Source organism: Papilio polytes, unplaced genomic scaffold, assembly GCF_000836215.1.
Source record: "Papilio polytes unplaced genomic scaffold, Ppol_1.0 DF821511.1, whole genome shotgun sequence".
Lineage (NCBI taxonomy): Eukaryota > Metazoa > Arthropoda > Insecta > Lepidoptera > Papilionidae > Papilio > Papilio polytes.
In genome coordinates, this window is record NW_013527693.1 from 2,971,516 (window position 1) to 2,994,593 (window position 23,078).

Consider the following 23,078-nt stretch of genomic DNA (forward strand, 5'->3'; position numbering starts at 1 on the left):
TCATCCGTCCCACCTTTTTCGACGAGACGATTTGCACACATTTTATTTTATATCGGTTCCATCTGTCACCTTATTGGTGATTATAGGACTAAAAGGTCGGACGGATGAAACTTTTTATTCTCACGTGGGGACAGATCGGGGTGACGGTTGGGAATAATCCGCTCTAAGTATTTTAATACTAGAGAAGTTAACAATTTTTTGAGGTTAACAATACTCGTTACTATTCGTTTAAGTCGCAAGCATTCGCTTGGAACATTCATCGCACATGTTCCACGTATCGTACGTACCGAAGGAAAACTGCATAAATATTTGCCACCTAAATGGATGTACCGTGTGCCTAATGCTGCCTTTTCTATTACACCTGCCTTTTGTATTGACTCTCATGATTGATAGCAAATGCATTTAAAATATATTCATGTCCATAAAACGTCTTTTCATGTAAATAATTTATTTTATGACGCTTGCGAAAGATTTGCTTTTATAATTTGCTATTTATAATGCAACAATATTAACTTAAGACATTAACTAATATAATAAATGCGAAAGTTTAAATGGCTGGATGTATGGATGTTTGATAGAGTTTGTAACCTAAACGGCTGAAGAAATATCACTGAAATTTGGTAACGATGTAGAGGATAGTCTGGAAGAACAGATAGGCTACTCACTTTTGTTTTTTTTTAATTCCACGCGGACGTAGTCACGGGCAAAAGCTAGTAAATTGCATAAAGCGATAATAAAATTTATTAGAAAAAAATATTTCAGCACAATTGTGTAATCAGTAATAGCCAATTATTTCCATAAGATTATTCGCAGAGAAGTTTTGTAATCGTAATATATTTAAAAAGTAAACTTATCTTATTGGAACTAACGAACTCAATGGTTAAAATAATGCTTTGCCAACGACAGAATTAAACAAGTATTAAAAGCGATATGCAAATTTATAATTTTTTTATTTAGGTCAACAGTCTACAATTGAAGTTACCTAAAATAAAGAGATAAAAGTAGACGATTGAAATATTGATAGATTCTGCTATTTGCATCAATATCCAGAAATATGAAATACTTTAAAATTGCCAATGTCTATGATAGCATAGACATTGGAAATTTTAAAGTATTTTTTGATGTGAATAAATTTTAATCATAATTATGAAGTACTTAGGAAATGCATAGTCTTTTTAAACGCGTATTCATATAAAGAAAAAAACAGCAAAGCCCTGAATTGTTGTTGATTTATTAACTGGCGCAGAAATAAAATACAATGTACTGAAAGAAACTTCCACTTGTAATGTGCTATAAGTCTGGCTAGACGAAAATTTCTAGCAAATACAGCGATATTTCTTTGTGAAAACAATATCTATATGGCAACATTTATTTCTGCTGGAGTGCCAACACTTTCTTACTGTTTTTGGCTGTGTCTTGATTGGATAAATTATTGCTGTATTTAAGCGGATTATATAAAAAAATAAAGCGCTTATACGAATTCTGTCTAGAACGACTAGAACAGCCAAGACCAAGAATATTGACCGAATACAAATTCTCTTCCAGGAAAAATACTATTACCGTAATTAAATTTTCGGTATATTTGGTAGCAAAAAAACCTATCACATTGTACACTTAGTACAGAGGCATTAAAAATATATAGAAGAAGCATATTTGACAATTCACTTGAAATATTTTTCACATTACTCACTAAAGCTAAATATTAATATATTATCAAAACCACATATCAATATAATTAATTAGTGCAATAGGTGTCACTAAATAATATCATACTAATATTATAAATGTGAAAGTTTAGATGGATGGATGGATGAAAGGATGTTTGTAAGGGTTTGTAGCCTAAACGGCTGAACAGATTTCGATGAAATTTAGCATGGATGTAGAAGATAGTCTGGAGAACACATAGGCTACTCACTTTTTTTAATTCCACGCGAATGGAGTCGACAAAAGCTAGTTGTATTATAATTTTGTAATATGCTTTATAATATGTCTAATCCAGGATAAGATATGGCGTACTGAAGACTAGCATCTGTCTATGGTATTTCTTAAATGTCTTTGATTTAATAAGACCAATAAAAAGGTAATAAGTGTCTAAGTTGAATATGACAGTACTTCAGTTACAGACTTACAATGTTGCGGTAAATGATTCCGCAACTGCTCGCTCCCATAACTTGAATAACATCTGCCCAGATTGCACCAATGAGATTAGAGTTAACTTACGACTTTAAACTATGTAGGGAGATAAACGGATAGCTGGATACAGCCGGGTTTAATGTTACTTTATCTTGTAGTTATTCTTAAAACGTCTCCGTGAATATCTAGCCTAAAATGTTTTATTAAAATTCTCAATCTTCAAAAATGAAAAGAATCCGACTTTTATTATCTGAGGATTTTTATACACTAAAAAGGTATGTATATTATGTACTGATAATTCAGTACATTAATATGTACGCTTAATTTTGAAGGTCTATCTCGTGGAATAATATTGACCAAGTAAACTTGGAGAGTGTTAAACTAAATATCTAAACATCGCCTAAATAAATCGAAGATCAACAGATGTGTAATAGATTCTGCAGTTTAATATTCGCTATCTGGTCTAATTGGAACCGTGTCATCGTATTCGGGAAGGAATGGCGTATTGCGATCTAAATACCCGTATGATTGGAATGTCGGTTTCACCATTTGCAATTCAAATCCATTGTTCTGTATTTAAATTCATCTTAATATATGATCGCGCCGGGCCTGTTTTGAATTATGTTTTTTTTATTGCAATTTATATTAACAGCCAGTGTTTTTCGTATATATTTTTTTAAATTGTCAGCTTGTAAAACGTTTAATTAAAAAAAGAAAAAAGTGATGTATTGCATTATTATTTGGCGCTACATGTTTATTAGTCTAAGGAGCGATCGTACTTACTTCACTGTAAGTATTTTTTCTTTAATTTTAAACTCAGGATATGTTAAGTACAATGCCAAACGCAGCAGAGCTCGAGGCGCGAGGTAATGTAGCGTACAAAACGATTAAGACAACCGCTTCCATCGTTTTGCCTTATTTGCCTTCGCTCATCCCGGTTCCGTAAACGAACTCCGAAATCCTGAATCGCAGCTGATTGAGTGAGTTCGCTTGAGGGAACGTAGTTATTTTCCGAGCTGTTTGGTGACGTTACTCGGTCTCCAGAGAAATACAACTTACAGTTCATTTGTTTCTGTTTGTTCGTCGCTCTTGTTTTCAAGGACCGATAATTGCATCCCTTTTGTTTGACAAACGTTTGTTGTTTCAATCATATATACCTTTTGTTTTGCCGAATTACTTTTTATTAGTAATATTGTGTGTACACGACTGGGGTAGACTTATTTCTTTTATTTAGTAAAAAGTATTGTACAACTCACTAATTTCTGCAAAAACAAGCCTAAAAGAAGTGGAACTCAAAGATCAATTCGTGATTAGTTGTGTAAAAAAATACAAACGCTGTCATTACGGGTGTGATTATGTTTAACGAAAGTTTAACTATGGTTTTTAATCTCTATAACATAAGATTCAATTTCGTTTGCTAAAATTCAATGTGTAATCTATAAATTTTGCATGAATGGGATGTCATACTAAGTAATTTTATTCGTAGAACGGCGGCGCGTGAAACAATGCCGTTTAATTTGGTATTATCGATTAAACAGGAATGCAATTAACGCGCGAGATAATTGGAAATCCGGTTTTAAATTCAATAACGTCTCACTTGTATTACAAAAAAAGAATTTTAATTGAATAATGTCGCGACCAGTTCTGACGACTGACGATCGATTGACACAATGATTAATCAATAAATCGACAATTTATCTCCAAGGTGGTTCAATTGCAGAGAAAAACCAGTCAATACAAGTAGCCGATGACTCGTTTGAATAAAGATAACATGAATACATTCCAAAATCCTTATTTTATGAAGTCGTGTCTAATACGCCGGCTAGACTACGGATTTGATGAAATATAAATAAAGAAGGAAGAAAATACAACTACTGAAAGTTGAATAAACTGCTATCCGACATGATATTCCGTCAAATCAGCTATGCTATAGCTTAAATATAAATAAAGTGAGAAACGCGTTGCAATGAGTGTCCGTTGGTCGTATGCGTCCAGTTGCGTGGCGAGTGGCGAGTATTCGGACAATGGCGGGCGCATAATGCACCCCCACGTCATCAATCAAGGGCCCTGCACCCCACCGCCCTCCACCCGCGCCCTAAACCCCCGTCTGGTCTGATTTTCCCCTACAGGTTGCTATCGAGATCTATGTAAATGCACGCAACAGACTCTCAACTTCCGACTTTAATAACTAAATCTAATTGTACTTATTTTATGGAGAGTAATAGTTTGATACATCTAAAGTAAACCTAAATTATTTCTCAAACTGATATAATTAGTATAGAAGTCTTTTTCCTTTTTATTTCGTGTAAAATTATTGATATTAACTTGCTACTTCTCAACCCATACTTTCATCTTGTTTAAATTACTAAGAAATTAGAAATTCATTTGTACGATGGTCGCGTATCACATTTGCTTTGAACAAACTCACTTTCGCAGCAATACAAACACAGCAGTGCCTACGTTTCGCGCTCGCCCAAACGTACCCCCCGCCATTCATTTTCAATAACACATAATTTCAACTCGTCGCCGTCGCTCAAATCCGCTTATATTTGCTTTACAAATACAGCTCCAATCGGAAACGGTAAACGGGATTAACAAATATGATTTTATAGCGAAAGATTTCATTTTAATTTAAAAGTAAGCTAAGAAGTAATTAATAATGAGAACTAAGGGCGTAACTTATTGAAGATTATAATAATAACCTCAATAAGGGCATAACGCCCTAAATAACTATTAAGTGCAGCAGTAAAACGCGCTATGATAAATTACCTCGAAAGGTATTTAGGAATGTTTAAGGCTCTATCTCGTCTACGAGTTAGCCTGTCAAGTTTTTTTACCCTTATAGTATGTTTTCAATTTCTTCCAAGTCCCTCGAACCATGTTTTTATCAAAACTTCTGAAGGCTTCCAATCAAACGATGTGCTTCTAGGAATTTTAAAAGAATTTATTCCTTAACCATCGTTACATTGCAACCTATATATGATTATTTTAGAGTCCTAGTGGTTATTAAATTAAGATACTTACTTCCTATATATTTGTCGTAACAGTCATACCTACTGTTATAGTGAAAAATCTGTCCATCCAATCTGTTAAAAATATTTCCATATAAACCAGTAACAAACCTGTAAAATTCCAACAAACACTTAAGTGCATTCAGTCTTGTTTACAAACTATATTTAGATTCGATCAACGTCAGACCGATCGAGTTAATAGGAAGTGTACTTACATGGAGATACTCCAGTGAAAAATTAATACGGTTAAATAGAAAAAAAGTTTTTATGACGGAATAATCTAGTTATGTGGTAGTACTTTTATTTATTGAATTGTGTTTTTAAACAGTTGAGGAGTTAAGAGGTGGCCAATGCCAAGAGGCACGCTGAAATTAGGAGATGCTATAACTGACCAATATTTACAATATACTTAATTTCAGAATAAAAGGCTATATTATAATGTTTTAATACAATGTAAAATCTCTAAATTAGTGTGACGAATGTAACAAATGAGATTAAAGTGTAAGTGACGTACATTACACAAAATATGATCATCATATTAACATATTTCAAAAACCAGTCAACACGTATATTTGAACTATCAGACTGTCACAAACGTAATACTCCAGCATGCAATGTGTTATAAACCATTTCACATCTGCTGCTGACAAGCCTTGCTCGTAGTATTGTGAATTTTATTCACATCCAATCTGAACTTACGAGCCTAACCCTCATACATAAAACATGACGAAAATCATCATACATATGGCAACAAAGTATGACAGCCACAATCGGCTAGCGAGGCGGGGGCGTATGATTAGAAATCGATAACTATATGCGTCACATTACAGCTTACATAGCTATTGTTATTCCATCCATTGTGATGTGACCCTGCAAATGTTATCTATTGTAACGCTTTTAGTGCGTCCGTAATCCCGATTGCTAGGGATTACATCGTTTCCTTTCTGTTTCGGACCTTCGCTGGCGCATACGAACAATTGACGAACTTGCAAGTAATGTATGACTGTATATCAAATGACTAATCTTAATGCAATTGTTTTACCTCGCATTGTGTATTAAGTTTTGAAAAAAGAATTACACCCTCACAAGAGAATGATTTTAAAGAAGGACCGCACGTTATTATTGTTACTGTCTTTTAATTTTCATTTTGTCTATTTAAGGAACTGTCAATTGTAAAAGCAACAATGTTCCAAATACAAATGGGCGTAATTACAAACTAACCAAGCAGGCCCGTGGTGGCCGCGCGCTGCACCGCCCACTAAAACATTTATTAATCATTCAACAGTTCCATTTGCCATATTTATCGGAAATAGATACTTGTTAATACTACTTAAATTACATAATTCAACTTTACGTCAGGTTATTGAATTTGGTTGAAAAAACTAGAATTATTCGCCGCTTTGTTAAGTTAGGCTACTTTCTATTTCAGTTTAAAATAAGCTATAAATTATACAAGGGACACTGCATATTTTAAACCTGAAAAACACCCTGTTAACGACACGTCAAATGTGTTCGTAGCATTTTTAAATAATTCTTGCAGCCAATTACAAATCGAATTCCGACTATATCACTACTTGATTTCTTTCATACTAAAAAAATTATAATTTCAATTTTTTTATTGACTTTAACATATTTTTTTATATTACTTGTTTCATTACAATCATGAACCTTATCTCAAGTAGATACATAGGTATACATACACGGTTATGCATTTTATCGATTGTTAATCTATTTTGTAAACACATTTACAGCTAATGACCGATGATTCACGTATCTTGCACATGCGAGGTCATACCAAGGAGCACATATCTAGCATGGGGGCAATGTCTCCTATATGACTAATTGCTAGCATGCTCTTAATGGATTGCAAAATCTATTATAAAGTGGGCAGAACACGTGTAGGCCGACTGCACACTTTGAATACAACAAAACAATTACATTTAACTCGTGTACTTAACAGGCGAAGAGTAAACAACGTTATTGCAGTTTTTTTTTAATCAAATAACTACATACTTATTGTATCGTAACATACTGATGAAATGGTTAACGTTTAGTGTGCGTGTTGGAGGCCTAATTTTAGTCTTCGTATAAGGAAAGAAAACAAAGAAAAAGCACATTTGGATCTGAGTGCGTAGGTATGTAAAATATACTCTTTCTGTTCGTCGCCCTCCTTTGTTTAAAGGTAGGCAATGCGTCTACATATGCTGTCTGGGCGATCGCTTCGCTATTTTGGCGAATTCCTGTAACTGATTGCTCGTTTTTCACCTTACTGTAAAATGATTTACGATATTTTTAACAGAATGATGAGATTTAGTTGTATGCGTGTGATTAACAATTATAAAAAAAATCATAAATATTATTGGTCACATAAATACACAGATTAACAAACAAAAGAATACTAAAATATTATTTCATCGTTTTTATTCTCAAGCTTAAATGAATATACGATATTGGAATAAATGTTTATAAGATCACTCGCACGCAGCACCACGTTACGTCAAAATATGCGGAAGGGGAATGTAAAATTTGTTTCAATTTAAGGACATTTGCCTTGTTGAATAAAAGGTGAATACATGTTTAAATTTTCTGACATATCTCTGTAAGCCGTTACGATTCAAAGAAAAACGTGTATTTCGAAGAGAAATATAAAAATAAAGGCATAATAGAATGCTCCTTGTTAAATTATATTTTAAATTATTGAAGAAAACAACCGTATAATACAAATAAAGCTTGTATTGTCCAATGTAATAAATAGGCAACTACTATTGCCAAAAGTCGACGTCATGTTTATAAAAAATGACGTTTTAGTCATTACCCCTTCCCATATGAATAAAGTTTAAAAATTATGTCTTGCTAGACTCATAAAGATGTGTAAAAATTCCAGGTTACATGCATTATAAAAACTATTCCTATTCTATTCAAAAATTTGATCTTTATATGAACATTAACGCTACTCACGTACTTACTCGTATAACTGAACGAGTGTGAAGTACATAGGCGGAATTTTTATAGCTGCAAGCAATGTAACATTCCCATTTAAATGATCGCCGGACCCATTTCTGTCGCCGCTTCCAGAACACGGTCGCGAAATAAATCTCATTGCCGCGCCGCAATGTACTTTGCATGCGACGGTAGAGACTGCCCGCTCTCTACGGAAACATCGCCCGCGCTACAACACCATACACCATAGATCGCACGAGACTGCAAGTTCAATGACCTCTCTTATATTCATGATAATATAATTCGCCTCGCTTCATTTACCGTATTCTCTTAAATCTCCAATGGCATTGACTCGAACACATCATGCGTTAAATTAGCCTGTAAATCGTTCTTAATATAAACGATTTTGTTCCCGTTTTTGAACTATGAAGGTCAATCTCAATGTAAGCATGAATGCAACGACCTTCAAATGAAGTGTTACAAATGTTTCAAATTAGTATTTGATGTCACTACTCCTGTGTTCAATTTTCAGACTTAGAAAAAGTAATTAAAGCACTCTGCATTATATGGCGTAGGATTGAACCCACAACCCTGTTGTTCCCTTAAATTATAAAAAATATAGTCGACAACATTGAAACGTGCTAATGAAACGTAAGAAAGTGCGAACGTACGAAGCGAAACAACCGAACAGCTTGTGAGCGATATACAAGAGGGCACTAAACGATCGGATCGACAAAAGCTATAAAACTAAATGTTGATATCTAAATGATAAATTGGGAAGCTATAAAATATGTGCTGGTGTGGCGCGGCGTATGCGCTTGTGTGCAAATGAATCGGCGCGCCGTGCGAAGGACGCGGCCGCATTCCTCCGCCGCCGGAGATGACACACATAGCCGCATCGCACCGCACAGCTCGTGTGTGCGTGCGCGACGCTACGTCACGCGTGCTCCACTCTCCCACTGCACCAGCCTCAGTAATCACGCACTTGTTTTCTTCAAAACAAGTAGAGATCGAGAGGAATTTCGAAATTATTAACATGCACGCGTTGACGCAAAAGAAAAGAGTGACAATCCGTAATCATCGCCTACGTAACTGCGTCATAGGCTTTAGTGCTTCGACATCTGATTACTTTAAACTGTACGTGCGCACTATTTGATGATATTGCAGAATGAGTCGAAACTGTTTAATTACAGTCCATGTAGCGATAGAGCCGCTAATCTAGCCGGCGGCCACCGCCGAAGCGAATCGCATACAAATGTGCCGACGACCGGAGCAAAAACAGCTGAATAACCCTCTTGCTATCCTACCTCGTAGGAGCTTTATATCGTAATCATGCGGTCACGGTGCTCCGTGCATTTCACAATTACATCTCGAATACTTTCGTGTCGGTTATTTTGTGTTCTTTATGAAGACAATGAACTACGTCATTTGTCAAATGCAGCTAAAGCATGTGCCAAGTGCGCCAGTGGCGACATTAGGACATGGCCGCAGACTGAACGTTATTCAGATTATATCTGACCTAGTAAGCTTAGCGGTTGTTTTATTTAAAGTTTTTGGTTAAAAAAATAAATTTAAACATACCAGACAATGGCATTATTAAGTTAGTAATAACTTTAAACATTATTAAGGTGTATAACCAGAAAATTGTGTGAAAAAGTCCTAAATATCAAGACACTTTACAGTACAAAACAAAAAATAAAATAACAACGTGAAAATATTTTAAGTTGTAAAAAGGCTTGCACAACAGCAACGATTATTTTGATTGTACAAATAAATTTTGATTGTTTTATTGAGAAAAAATATCAATTAAGACATTCAATGAAAGCGTGCGAGTGTATAATTGGTCCACGAACAAATCGAAAGTCGCACGAGAAGACCGTCCGTGCAAGTAATTATTGTAGGATGTCATTTCACTTTGTATAAAGTGAAAATTCTAATATGAAGTCTATATAAAAATTCTCGCTTTAGTAACCTAAACCATAAACTTTAGTATTTTTGATTTATTCATTGCGGTTTTGTAGTTATTAATTAAGTTTTAGAGCTCTAACCCTTATGGAATCATTAGGTTATCAAACGTTTAATTATTATCAGATTACACGATACAAATTACTTATTGTTTCAAATAATGCTGTAAATTGTTGGCAGCGACATAATATTGATAACTGTCGGTTAGGCAGCGAATTAGTCACATCGTTGATAGGACAACAATTCAGGAGCGGCATTCGGAATTCCGGGAAGATAACTGTTCCTGTCATCGCGGCTTTGTTTGCGGCCGCCTGTGACCTGCCGGCAATCACTCGGGGAGGGGGCTTGGGGGGGTGAATGCCTGCGACTAGATGAAATGTTTGAGGCGCCTTCTAATTTGCGATATCCGACCTTCTAACCCCGAAGCCCCGCTTTGATATTTGAGATTTTAATAGCTTAGGAAACATAATCAACTTTTTGTACTTTTAATCAAAGCAACAGTATAAATAGACGAGTAAAGTAAATCCAAGTAAAGCAACGATATAAATGCAATTCTATTTCACAATCAACTATGAAGAAATTACTTAGTATTCTTGTGTCAAGTATTTTTAAATATATAAATTCTGCAATTTAATAATTTTACTAACAGAAACGATGTAATCAAACCACGATGATTGGAAAGCGAAGCGACTTATAAAGGTTAAATATTTGTGAAGGAAAAAGCTTTATAACGGTCACAAATCACAATATAATGGTAAAACAGAGAAGGATGAGCTGGGCAATAAAGACTATGTAAGTGTTAAATTGCTACGTTGTGAGTAAATCTTCAGTTTATTCCAGCCTCGTTGCTCTAAGTTACGCTACTTGAGTGGCAGTCAGCTGTAGCCGCTTTTATTACTTATGCTAGGGTGCTGAAGATTCCATTTATTTTATCGTTACTTAGTAATTCATTAGTACTAGAATGTCGTAAGTTTCAACGGAGTAAAACTCAAATTACGTATTTCGAAAACGCATTTCACGAAGTTATCGAACCAAAAACACCGCTGAATGGATAGCTGGGAAACCGACCATTAGCCTTGTAATTACCTAGTATACAATAGGTTTAAAATACCCATATCAAGGGTTTCTTGTTCGTTTCTAAAACCATATATGGGTCCAGATAATAAGTTTCGAAAACAGGATCATTAAATCGTTAAAAAAATATACCTAAGACATAAAGTATTAACATTAAGCGGTCTATAAATAACTCATAAAGGAAGCAAACAAAGACAAAGTCGAACAATATGATTCATGAGTAAGGGCTATAAAGGACGCGTAGTGTGTTTGCGGAGGAAGGGACGGTAGGGGATTATCTGCAAACGACGCGACGCTGCCGACGCGACATGGCGACGCCTTGTCCTCTTCGAAGGACTTCACGCCTCCCAACAACCGCTAAGTAACAGGCTATTAATACATGGGACAGTATTTTCATTTTCCTTTATACCAATATATTCATCCAAGCAATATTAGTACTTATTACAATGCTCGTAAGTTACGATTTTACAGATATGGCACTGTCTAGTAAAAAAATTGAAAACTAAAGAATTACTAAATCCTTATTATAAAATTAAAACTAAAGCTAGATATTCATCGTTGGATTTCATATTTAAGTCTGAATGTATGCATTTTTTTTAATGGGAAATTCAACTAAAACAGCTTACACAGCTTAACAGCTACGTCTCGTTATACCACTAAATACGGCAATCTACGTGAGACACGTTGAATCTCCCATCTGGGAAAACATTCCCTCATTACACTTATCAGCACAATTAGAGATAATTGGCTTAATCACCCACACCAACAGCGGTCTGCTCCGACCGCGTCGCGTCGGCCTTGCACTGACTGGTCACAATTCGGACAATCATTGTACTTTACTAAATTGTAACAATAACCTTTGTTCTTGTACTCTTATTATATGCAATAATTACTTTAACAATTATAGGTATTTATCTGAATTATCTACAAAATTTATCTACCGGTTTACAGACATTATAATGATTTGGAATACCTACTTTTAAATATGACAAAATCTATTAATAACAGTCAAAGATTTAAAGTTCGAAAGCCATTAATCAAATATTATCCGATTCCTTTCGTCACGCACGCACTTAAGACACTGTTCTTCGACCAGAAATAATATCAGCTGTTAGGCTGTTACGCTCTCCCTAATCTCATTTTCAAAACGTCTCCGATAAAAAATAGATTTCTTTATTTAAAAAAAAACTTAATCTTCGCCTTGTTAAAATTTACGATAAAAAACAAGCGAGTTTTGAATACTTTTTTGTTTTTGTAAACGTCACAATTCGTTGGAAAAAACGTATTAGTCGACCACCACGGAAAGGAGGGACCGCCACAAGTCGCAATCATTAAGAGTATATATTTTACCCTAATTCCCCGGCCTGTACACCCACGCACTCTAAGCGGATTGAAGGCTTATCGCCTTACCGCACTGCTCACCTATTTTTTTCAGTGCTAAATATAGTTATAAAAGATAAGGACGTTATTTACTTGTAAGAAAAAAACGATAGCGTCGCTTTGATCCCGGAGGCTTTCCGGGGCGGTTTTTCGAATTCCGTGACTCAAATAATTAAGTCCGAATATGGGGGTTGGTGGGTGAAAATTATACATTGTTATTACAGCTATAAATCTCATTTTCGGTGAGCGAGCTTGTTCAGAATAATAAGTGCAACAAATATTTTTAATACAAGTACCGTCGTGAGGGCAACACTTTATTATTAAAAAAATACAACAATCATCTCTAGTGTTAGATTGTAAAGTTGCGATGTGATCAAACTAGTGTATTTTTCATTTGTAGAACTATTAAATGTTTGGAGTATTCCTTCCTTTGGGAAGTAATTACAAGCTCAAAGAGTTCAGTGTCAAAGATTTGTTTGCGTTGCGTCTAATAGTGTTTTAAGTCCATACATTGCCTAACCTCCATCTTTTATGTCATTATCGACTCAAAGCTATCTTCATTTTACTTATCAGTCAGTCAACAATCACTTTTTAGTTACATTTATTGATTTGCGTAGTCAATAAGTACCAGTAACACGTAGAACAATTATGGAAATTAATAGAAATCGTATGAAAGTAAGGCATACTGGGAAAGTGGACACATGTATTCTATTCAAGGCGTCTACGTTAGATATGACGCAATAGACTATTGCATTACAAAGGTCATTTGGCTGAGCCAAGGCACGTTATATCGTTCTCGCGAGTTTCTAAAGGATATTGCAAGGATGCATTGCTCTGTACACTGAATACAGTAGGAAACAATAAATTCCATTTTACTACCGTTTATTTGTATTCTTTTTATCTTTTAAATTTATATTATTTCAGTATTAAACGTTACATATGTAGTGTTTATACATTTTTCTGTATTTGTAGAACTTATTATTTTCAAATATGTTCTTATCCTACTGCGGAAAATGGTTATTACGAAATGATTTATTGTTTACAACGGACTGTGTTATCCGCTTTTGAAAATTGTCTAGAATGATTTTCTTCTGATTGTCATGGGGATGCTGTTAGTCGATGTTGTTCGTTTTTACATTAATTAATAATTTACATGAACCTTGAAAAATATATCGCGGTAAAAAATTACGATGATTATTGAGATCATTTTTTGTGCTAATTAGTGTTTTACGGTTTTAACAGCATTTTTATTTACATTTCAGAGCAGCGGCGGTTGCCGTTCGTCGAGCGTAGAGGGCGCGAGCGCGGTGACAGTCGCGAGCGCGGGTGGGGGCGGGGGCGCGGGCGCGGGGGAGAGCGCGGCGCGCATGGCGAGCGCGGGCGCGCAGTACCGCGGCGGGCAGCAGCAGTGGGGCGCGGCGTATGCGCAGCCCTGCCGCTACCCGCCGCCCCAGCCGCAGTCCTACGCGGCACCTAGCTACACCCCCCATCAGGTAACAATTATTTTTTTACTTCTTTAAACTTCAAAAAAAGTTGTGAAGACCTGTGTGTAACATTCTTAACACTGTGAATTTACATTTTAATTTTTGTATATTGTTTTTAAATTAGGCTTAGATAAAGTGATTAAACTATGATAGATAGAAATAAGATTTGAATGTAAATTTATTTTTTAACTTAAAAATTAAGATACACCCGCTCCCTAGGTCCCTGACTAAAAATGTGTTGGGGGAACAAAAGGGCAGCATAAAGGCGTCATAAAATAAACATCCTTAACACTCAGGTCTTCACAACTTGCTTACTACATTTGTACCCCAAAGGGATATGAAGGCACTTTAACACTGTGTACTAGAAAATAAACTGGACTACGGTTGTCTTATCGCTATCAATCGAACTAAGCTGACTATGAGGGTAGTATAACAAAAACATACTTCTGCCTTCGCAAGTCTATGAAGCGTTACATCTAATTATTTCTTTAATTTTCTCACAAGAATAGCATTTTGTTGCCCATTACTGGCGTTCATCTCTTACGTGTATTAAGGAGGTACTCTTTGATAATAATTAAGCAAAAAAAATATTTTGAGGATTTGTTACTGTGCATTTACATATACAGACTAAGTAGTAACGCATACACACAGGCGCTCAGTGAGCGTTGCTAATCCTATTAGCATCTGCGATTCCATTTACTGTGACCTCCTAAGGACAATGTCACTTGCATTTGGACAAAGCTATTAACTAGAATTATTAACCAAGACAAAGTCTACCGTATTACGATTTTGATGACGCCATTTAAACGTTTAGAAGTGAGTAGAGTTTACTAAGAATTTTATATATATATGAACTTAAAATTAGGGACATTGTCTGGAATAGGCAGTTCTTTTTTAAAAAGAGATTTATTTAATAAGTGATGTAGATTTTTAAAATAAAAATTATAATTCTAATTATCGAAAATATGATTTCTTACATTTGATGTCTATGAAATAATTGGTTCTTTATATTCGTAATGGATATATCCATTTATACTTTTCTGGTTAGTTTATAGGAAGCAATTTTTACAACTCATGTATTGTAGTTTGGCAAACATTCAAGTGTATAAACATTATTTATACCAGACGGTTTTTGCGTCTACCAGCTATAGTTTGCAGAAATTATTTACAATGTATTGTAATAAGCTATGTATAACCAATGGTTCTATTTAGGATTCATATAATTAAATTTTAATGTTATTACTTCAATTTTAATAAGATCTATTTTTTTTCTTCCTATATATGTTATAGCTTACTAAAAACCTTATATGTTAGTAATACTAATTAGGTAGTGACTATATTTTAAATTTAACATTTCGACGACCCTGTTTACTCTTGAATAGATGAAAAAAAAAGTATTTTATTTTCTAATTTATGAAGACATCGTAATATCAACAGTCACGATTCAAAGATCCATTTCCAAAATATTTATTAGGAAGAAATCTCTTGTAATATATCCACAATAAATAGAATCAATCACAGAGTTCGGCGCCAGTTCTCAATCTAATGAGGAAAGTTTGCCAATGGATTTATGACCGATGGAAAGTAATACTGTATCGCAAACATACGCCGAGCTAAATAATAGACCATTCTTTAAAAAAATATCTGATTTCATTACATTTCTAATAATTTTTATCATTTTAGTGTACTAAAATGTTAAAATTGTAAGTCACAATTATATACCTCGGAGCCAAAGAGATTCAAAAGATGTAGCCATAGTTGACATTTCACTTGAGACATTTTTAAGACTATATATAGACTCAAAACCACATGTCAATATAATTATTTGTTAATAGGAGTCATTAAATAATATTTAAAGGGTTATATTTTATTTTGTGGCACTGTTTAATTTATTTTATAACAAAAGATGAAAGTTATTATGATTTTGTAAACGTCAATACAAGGACGCGAGGTGGCGTTTTAAACTTGACAAATGATATATTACCGATCAGAGAAATTACCGGTGAAAATTTCTTCACTATGCTTAGTCTATATTTCTTAAATGTCTTTGGTTGCCGTATTAAACGTTAACAAAATGCACCATACGGAGTATATGCATTGTAATCATATCATAGTGATGTCGTAAATAACTCAAGTAATTTACGGCATAGAATATTGAATACAAAGATTTCTGATATGAGCTATTATTAAACATAATTAACTGTGAATTGAGCGCGTTGACACGGCTCCATCAATTTCTTACCCCCTCCCTCTCGCCCCTCGTATCCTCGCTCGTTATGCATAATACAGCCTACATTGTTATATGATTAATGTTTTCTTGGGCCACTTAAACAGGGCACTGAAGCGTGATTTGCATAAAACTAGTTAATGTACAAGTTTCAGATTGGTTTAATACACTTCGCTTTTCACTTTATATGGGGTTTCGGGTTGAACGTAGACGGAGCGTACTCTGTTATTACAGGAGTTTTTAGACGCCGCTCGTCGGTCGATCGACGATAAACAGTTTTGTGGGGGCGCGAACACTGGTTGCTTCTATTCAGAAAACACGAGACGGTCTGGTTAAAGCAATGTTCATTTTTATGAGAGTATACATTTAATGAACATACTTTTTTAAAAGTAGAGTCGAAATAAACAATCTTTTATTAATATCATTCAGCTTGTCATATGGATATTTATTTAAGAAATATAAAAATATTTCGAGCGTTTTTTTTTTAATATTAACATTACACAAGTGAATGCATCATGGTGTTTCTGTTAGGTTAATGAAATAAACAAATGAATTACAACTCGAAATTAAGCAGGCCCATCATTAGTCTATGTTTTTAAAATGTTTATGTTTTTATGTCTATGTTTTTAAAATTTAGTCTAGTCTCTGATGTAATCCCAAAACCATTCAAAATCGATTAACTTGAATACAAACGGACAAGTTTTGCAAGGTTAGTCAAGTAATTTATTTTTATCTACTTTTATTGGCTACTTATTGGATATTTACAAAATAATATTCATGATATTTGAATCGTATGAGTCATAAATACATCTTCGATGTCAAATAGAAAGAAATGTTGATGGATTACGACCGAGGACTAAGATTGAAGACCTCATTATCAATCTTCCGTGCCAACTATTAATTTAGATGCTATTCTACGCAGTGTCTTAATAAATATGACCCTGAGTTTCCATTCGTATTAAAACATAGTGTTAACATTATTTTTAAAGAGACAAAATTTTAGCCGGCTTATATTTTGTCGGCTTAAATAGTTCATAGTGTCAATCAGTCGATGAATACTGGTAGAGTACAAATAGTACAAATGGCCAATATTTTCTAAAGGCAATAGACTTAGTTGATACAGTTGAAGGGGCAAGACACAAACCAGATGTCGCACAAACCCCTGCAACGCCCCCTCGCGAGGACTTCGTAAAAGGAATTTCTCGAGTCCTTATCGCTTTCTGAAATAAAATGTACCGCGTCGTAGTCGTACGTGTTTTATTACAGCGTCTCTGCTACAGAATTTATCTCGATGTTCGAGCTTTAGGGTTCCGCGTTCTTTGTTTTTATGATCCAACGAAATGAAGGGTGTTCGATGAGTATATTTAAATCTTTTTTTATGGTTTGGAATATAAAAAAAAATGTTACAGTATGGGGATGTAGGGGAAGCCACTTTTACTTGTCCCTTGGGCATTATAAGTGATTGAGGAAATAAATAAATCAAGGGGAAGATTTAACTTGCCACAAAATGTGTTTATCCTGTATACTTTTCCGTTTTGATTCGAGATATTAATCAGACGTAAAATTTAAATATAATTTTTAATATATGTAAATAACTAAAATCTCAACAGAGAAACCAATTAGATATCAACTTAATTTGCAATACTTCGCTTCGTAAGTGCCGATTACAGTGACGGATGGCAAGTTTTTTTAAAAAAAGTAAGTGTAAGCATGTCATTTAAAATGCTATTACTCTGTTAGTTACATACATTCTTAATTATATATTTTTTTAAATATGTGAGATATATTCAACAAGTATTTATGAAATAAATATTGTACATTGTACAAGTTTTACACATACGGAACCGTTTGAAAGTATTCTATTAAAGTGCTAAGATGCTTCCGTATAACAAAGAAAAAGTCCTAATAAAAGACTCGGGAGAAAATGTACCGAGCCACCGTGAATGAAGTATTTTCTTTAGAACAGCTATGCGGTGTATTTTAAAGAATTTTACGAACTTCGATTCTGCGGTTTTTTACTCTTTGCAACTATCTTACGAGCCATCCTTCACGAACTGAGATCCGACGAGTAAACGACTGAGAAAAACGAAAGATAAAAATGTATTCTTAGTTGTTTTAATTTACTAGAAAGTTGTAGAATACATTCTTACAAACTGTATTCATATCAAAATAGCTGCTTCAATAATAATTCCTATTAAATAAATAAAAATATGTTTACGTTTATGATTGAAAATAAATTTCACAGAAGCGTTGCGTCGCGTCGCGTGTTTCGAGTGGCCCTTACGCTTTGTATTGATTAATGCAATTAAACTTTCGTTAGGGTGTTGAAATAACAATAAAAACTTTATCGCACAGACAGAATGTAATTTGAAATGCTGTCATTACCTTTTGTTGTTTATGACCTACGTACAAAGAGTAGAAACACATTTACACGTCAGATTAGGTAAAAAACTTTATCTTTTCTTTTGAACTAATTGTTTGGTCTCCCAAATAACCTTATTTAAAAAATACTCTAGTGAAAAACAAACTTCTACAAACCGCAACAAAAAATAGTGACAGTCTTTTGACATAAACATCGATGCCATAAAAACGAAATAAATACCCAATGACCCTTAGCAGTCATAAAAGCGCAGTTAAAATCTATCAATTTGAAAAGTTTATTTTGTTTAGGTTGGGCGGCGCTTTACGGAAGCCACGACTGCGCCGCTGCGATACTACGCTCTGTAAACAATGCATAATACTGACTAAGGAACTTTAAACAATCGACAAACTACGTAGATAAGTACCGCGAAATATTCTATGTATACTACTAACTTTAGCTATCGTATTAAATCGAATGAACATTGAATAATTTCAAACATCAGTCATATTTATACGATATCTACGATATTTTGTATTCCATACACAATTATTTAAAGAATTTAAGCCTTTAAAACAAGTGTTATTAATAAAAATAAGTAAAATAACTTCCTGACGCAGTCTGTGGAATTCGGTGTAAGTTGTAGGTGCTTAGTTATCTCTAAGTTCAAAATTATGCGTATTTTAATTAGTGCTATCTATTGCAGTTCCTATTTCTTAACGTCCATATACTAATGTTATAAAGAAGATAGATTTGTTTTTTTCGATTTTTGTAGATATTTGATTCACGCAAAAACTACTAGGCCGATTTTAAAAATTCTTTCACAACTAGAAAGGTAGTTGATCTCTAAGTCTTACTTTTTAATTACACGCAGGCGGAGTCACGAGCAACAACTAGGCTATTATAACAAAAACATATAATAAAAAAATTATCAATGGTAGTACAGAATCGATAAGATGCGTAAGTTGTAGACGGGGGCCCGAGTGGTTGATTAACGACGCGGCATACGTCAACTGTCAGGGCTGTCACAACTGCGCTGCTTGTTAGATTCATCGCGAGCTCTCTCGAACGTGGCGGCCCTAAATGGACCACATTTTTTTCCGATGAGGGGACCAATGTTTTTTACGTAACAGCGTAACGACAATCAACTGTTAAGTAGGCAGACAGGGTAAATTTTTTATAAGATTTATATTTAAGTATTATTGATGATTTTAGTTCTAAAATATTCACGCATTCCATTGTTATAATGTAAACATGATAGTTTGTAGGTGCGTTTTTGGGTGGTCCGTCTTGAAATTGTATAAACAGGATTCACTTGCTACTGATGGCATACCAATGAATTTTTTCGGAAATTCGGTAGTGTCGCCTGTTTAATTCTGCCTGTTTTATTTCTATGCTAAGGTGAATGAGGCGTTATTTAAAATCATAGGAAAGACAACATTTTTGTATCTTATGATCTATTTGTTTATCGTTCTTGAATTATTTTTCAGAAAAACAGATCGTTAAAAAAAATCTTGAAAAAAAAAGTATTTTTTGTCAAATTTTAATTTACGAAAAATGTGATTTTAAAAAACGTTTAATTTTTAAAAGTATTACACTACGCTTGCTAAATGTTCTCGGGGTCTTCCCAATTTTTCGATTAAAGTTCCAATAAAAAACAGCTTTCTTCTTTTTATTCCTTCAACTTAGGATTGGGTTAAACACGTGCGAATATATTTTACATATTTGATTTTAAATCCGTACAAACCCACCCACATTATGTATGTATTCGTCAGTCACCGTCCTTGCGATACACGCTCAAAAGATTATGTTGACATATTTAAATGTATGCGTTACGAAGTTGGAAAAAAAATTGTAAACAAAATTACCACATTTATTTCGGTGCGATCCGTTAAAGAGGTGTTTTTTCACTGTCAAACGAAACGGATAACGATAAGTAGGTGAAATATTAGATGTTTCAGTTATATTATTAACTAGGGGAATATTTAATTAACTAAAACTTCCATAGCTTAACGGTTCACATTTAATTTTGATTACTGCCGTTAGCCACGTTTTGCGTTTCATCATTAGCAAACTTCAAGCTTTAGTATATTCTTAATCAATTCTTCGTAATTTAATCACAAGCTGCGATTAACTTTTTACCTTGCATTATACGTTTTTGTTAATGTCATCTAATTTTAGCGCATTATTATTACTGGTTTATATACGCTTATCGTTTGTTACGTCCGAATGCTAACAGTTTTGGATTGTACATTAACGCTCAAATACTGAAACGATTGTTAAACATTTCGCTTCATATACGCCGTTTACATTCTGTCAGACGTCAAGCTTTTAATGGGATTTGAGAGTTTAAGTTTAAGTTTTAATGTTTAAGAAACTGTTATATATTGAAATATCGTATTAGAATTCGGCAGAAACTCTTAAACTGATTGCTATAACTTTATTATAAGGCTTCTATAATTTTCGATCGGTGGATTTGTTTTTTTTTTAATTCCGGAAGATGGGTATTCTAAAATTGGAATGTAACCACTCTTAGTTGTTTATTGTGTTAAGCATTATAGTTTATTTTCGATGTATTGGGGCAGGGCACGTCCCACATGCGGGACCCTACCGCGGGGTGAAAGTATAAATAAACAAGGCTTGCTGATATCTGTCATCCGAAGAATTAGATTTATTTCTGTTCTGGCGGAAGTTGAAGGACCCCAGCCCCTCGTGAAATGATGCGGCCGACATACCACGCAACGCCAACTAATGCTTACAGAATTTCACGCTGCATTTACTTCCACTGACTTTGACAGCTTATTCCCATAGATGCGCCCAATAAACCTCGTTCAACGCATCGAACGATGAAATCTTTTTATTTACCAAATGTCAGAGCGGGGTCACACCTTAGACTAAACTATCGCACAACAGTTGTCCGATTGTCGATTGTTTCGCACCCAATTCAACTGTTTAGTTGCACAACTAAAAACACGTAGTGTGCTCATATCCATATAAACTCAAAACAATCAAAGAGAGACTAAGCAGTTGTGCGATAGTTTAGTCAAAGGTGTGTGCACGCTCTTAATATTGGCTTTATCAACAAGAGACAACTGAATTTAACCATAAACTACATAATCTATACTCGACTTATATGAAGATTAAAAAAAAAGGTTTTATTAAAGGTGGTTTTTAAAATACGCTTCTAGTTGATTTTGTAATATTAAATTGCAACATAACGTCATTCAACATTGTCTGTCGATCGAGATATAGCAGGGATAAAGGGTATTTTGTTGCGAGGGTGGATTTTTTTTGTTGAATTATGTTAATGTGAGAGAGACGCGGGTTGCAGCTGCCTGTGTTTGAATTTGCTCGTCGGTCACCATTTTTTCCTGTAACATCTGACCTTTGTCCATTAGGGGAGGATATCAGCTTGTCATCTGTTTGATGTCCTCGCGTAATATACTCCAAATACGTAGAAAAAATCTTATATCACGACACAATTGTAAATCGGACTCTGAAGCAGTTTTCACGATTTGAAATTCGAATTTCGAATTTCAAATAACATGAAACATACAGACGAATTGAGAAACTCTTTTGAAATATTGGTTTAAAAGGGTTATATTAATTAGGTACTGTCCCAAAAATTCTTATTATGATGAATTGGCACAAAGCATAGCGATATCCGATATAGAACTAATTTTGCAGTAACTAGAGATTCCCTATATGTAAGTTTGAGATACTTCCACGGTTTAAAGAAAATAACGTAATAGTATAATGTTTAAAACAAATCATAATATAAGCTTCTTTTATGTAATTCCTGCGACTGGCAGTGAAATACTTGTGGAATACGCTCCAATATTCTGTAATAATGGCACGCCGATGCTCCGCTGTGGAACGTACGAGAACATATAAACACATAATATAGACATACTCGTATTTAATTAAAACATTACATAGAGTCGGAAACAGCGGCAGTTTAAACAATGCTCTTTAGTACATTTCGAACTGATGTTTTGAATTAGTAGACTTTTGTCTTACATATCTATAATCTATTAACGACTAGCTGTTGCTCGTGACTTCGCCCTCGTGAAATTTAAAAATAAACCCTATGTTACTTACAGATAAATTACCTTTCTAACGGTGAAAGAAATTTTAAAATAGGCCCAGTAGTTTTGGAGTTATTTCGATAAATAAAAAATAAATTATGTCATCAAAAGTAACCTGATTTAAGGTTGCTTTAGGAATGTACGGTTAAATTTATAAAGATGGATGCCATGTCTGATGGTGTTCCTTTTATCATCAGTCACAACAATTTTTGCAATTCCCATTTGCATTTTTGCTCACATAATAATTAAAACTATTCAAACATTTATAAATCAGAATCCTTCACAGGCTGTGAATTATTGAAAACAATAACGTAAAACGTCATAACATACGACAGCTCGAATAGATACGATCGTAAAACGTGAATGCTGTCCATTCATTTATAGAGAACGCATTCGAGTCGGGTAGTATTGAACAGA

The 23,078-nt window shown here is 34.3% G+C and overlaps 1 protein-coding gene across 6 annotated transcripts in view; it reads left to right on the top strand.

Moving 5' to 3' along the window:
- The window catches only part of LOC106108522 (protein alan shepard), a 110,981-nt gene that overhangs the window by 75,184 nt on the left and 12,719 nt on the right, over positions 1-23,078 (top strand). For all 6 annotated transcript variants that reach the window (XM_013289701.1, XM_013289706.1, XM_013289703.1 and 3 more), the window contains exon 3: positions 13,766-13,996. In XM_013289701.1, the coding sequence (XP_013145155.1) occupies positions 13,766-13,996 (231 nt within the window). The remainder of the gene's footprint in view (positions 1-13,765; positions 13,997-23,078) is intronic.